The 2,336-nt window shown below is 45.1% G+C and overlaps 1 protein-coding gene across 5 annotated transcripts in view; it reads right to left on the reverse strand.

Annotated features, from left to right (window-relative positions):
* The window catches only part of ASB2 (ankyrin repeat and SOCS box containing 2), a 32,214-nt gene that overhangs the window by 3,052 nt on the left and 26,826 nt on the right, over positions 1–2,336 (reverse strand). For 4 of the 5 annotated variants that reach the window (XM_017729031.1, XM_008629724.2, XM_017729028.1 and 1 more), the window contains 2 exons: positions 1,765–1,918; positions 986–1,023 (listed from right to left, as the gene is read on the reverse strand). In XM_017729031.1, the coding sequence (XP_017584520.1) occupies positions 986–1,023; positions 1,765–1,918 (192 nt within the window). Of the gene's footprint in view, positions 1–262; positions 1,024–1,764; positions 1,919–2,336 lie in introns of those variants that run through there. The other variant, XM_008629722.2, reaches the window with a different exon arrangement.

The following is a 2,336-nucleotide window of genomic DNA, read 5'->3' on the forward strand; positions in this document are numbered from 1 at the left end:
AGCAGTGTTGCCTCTCCACATCACTCTCCGTTCCTGCTCCTCTAGGGCTTTGTTCTGTTCTGACACCAGCTTCATGAAAGCATAAACCTACTGTTTACAGTGCAGCTACTTCTAATTTACACAGAAAAAAAAAAGAGCTCAGGGTTGCTTTCAAATCCCCAGTCTAGGAAATTCTCTCAAGCAGAATTTCACTTGCTTCCTATTGCAAATATAATACAGAATGAACTGCATTCACTATGTGCAAATAATTCTTCCAACCTCCTTAAATAAACCTTTTCTTGACTTTTAAAGGATTCAGCATTTCTGGACTTAATCTATTAAAGAGTTCTGAGATTTGCATATTCAGAAATCAAGTACTCAATAAGAAAGGTACAAAAAAAGAAGTAAAAGTGTTAGCAAGGTGATGTCAAAATATCAGGGAATTAGCAACCAACACACTTAGAAGAAATCCTAACAATAGAACAGAAACTACAATAAAAATCTCAGTTAGTGAAGGTAATGTGACTGTTTTCCCAAGTATGTTAATTCTTGACAAGTTCTGAATTGTGACCACAGCAAAGATGCTAAGCTTCAGGATGTTCCTCACTGATACTTGCTTCAGCACTACTCATTTGTCAGTGTTGGCTTTCATTTCTTCCTCTTTGCAGACTAAGGTCTGAGGTGAATCGTATGTCTTTTCTCCTGAAAAACCTAACAACAGTCTCCTATGTTAGCTGTCTGCTCCATTTTCTTCTCACTCATGCTTCAAAGGCACATTTCTCTTAGATTAGTCACGGGAGGGTGCTTGACCAAGCCAGCAGCAATTCCTCCCTGGTGTGCACCTGTGCCACGGTGGTGACGCCCGGTGCCACGCTGGGAAGCTGCTGCATAGCCAGTGTGCTTGGGGTCACTGTGAGTAATCGTGCTGTAAGTACCGGATCAGTCTGTCTGGCAGAGGCAGGGTGTCAAGGAGTTTAATGCGGTTTCTTCCAACCAGGCTCCGTACCTTGATGCGGCAAAGATGGGAAAGAGGTCGTGGAGTTTCTGAAAGACAGGAGGGTCAGAAACATGAGCAGAAGAGGTTTTAACCTGAGGGACTTGAGCTCAGCTTAAGCAGGACAGTGTCAGGAAAATGGGAAAAGGAAGAATGAAGAAAGGGGTATTTTTTCTGTAATGAAGGGATAATGTGTCTGGGATTGGTGGCAGATTCATCTATTCTGAGGCATGACATGGGGAAGGAAGTGGGGCTGGAAGATGGGGTGCTGTACCCCGTATCAGCCATAGCAATGGGCTTTCTGGGAGGATTTAAACAAGCCACTTCAAAGTATTCAGCCTTCCCACTGGAAATAACTGCAATAGGTACCAAATATAGCTTGGTGGCAGAACACTGATTCTGATAATATCTATGAAAGACTTTTTCCTGAGGGAAAGGATATTAGGAGAGTGCAATATTAATAAAGGCTTTAAAGGCCACTGGTGCCTGCTAGGCTGCTGTGGAGATGGCTGGGCTTCCCACCTGTCCTGATCTGACTGCACCCGTGGTACATCCAAATGGGCCTTTCTGCACTGCAGTGCTCATTCCCAGTGGGTCAGATCTATGGCTGGTGTGCATTTCACACCACAGAGCCAGTGACACCCCAGAAATTTCTGACCCTCATACCTGGTCAGTCACAGCAGGGAAATCCTTTCAAGTTTATGGGATGAATACTAAGAGGAGATGGTGACTGAGGTTTTGAATCCAACAGTGGAACTATTTGTGCCAGATTCTCTTCTGGGAGACCATACCTGCTTTTTCTTTAATGACAGCCCAGTCCTCATAGCTGTCAATGTGCTCCTTGAGCCGGGAACAGAGCTGCACGTTACCCACATAATCCAGAAGAACGTCGATGATCGGCCCAGCCCAGCGACTTATCTCTGGAGTAGACACCATTTCACAAAACTTCAAGGAAAAACAGATTGACAACCATCAGTGGGACATAAATGCTGTTGTGGAAACAGCAACAATTGCAATAGCCCTGACAGCTATGATGGTACCTCCCTTCTACCAGCTGTGAGGACAATCACCAGTTTCCCTTCAGAAAACTTCAACTAAAGCCTGTTCTTTTCCAGCTGAGGTAGAACCCCCTCTTTGCAATTACAGGATGTCAAATCCCTGGTGAAGGCCTAGCTCTGGAACATGGAATAATGTTGAATTGTCTACAAGTCCAAAGATCCTACTTCCACAGAAATGCAGTGGCAGAGGAACTTTGCCCCAAGCCAGTCAGGGGCTGCTGAAAGGTCCATGCAGTCTAGGGCCCTGTGACCTAGCATGCTGAGTCCTTTCCCTTCCTCGGAGGGACTCTGTGGGGCAAAAAGGA

The sequence above is a fragment of the Corvus brachyrhynchos genome, unplaced genomic scaffold (genome assembly GCF_000691975.1).
Source record: "Corvus brachyrhynchos isolate BGI_N302 unplaced genomic scaffold, ASM69197v1 scaffold1, whole genome shotgun sequence".
In the NCBI taxonomy this organism is placed as follows: Eukaryota; Metazoa; Chordata; class Aves; order Passeriformes; family Corvidae; genus Corvus; species Corvus brachyrhynchos.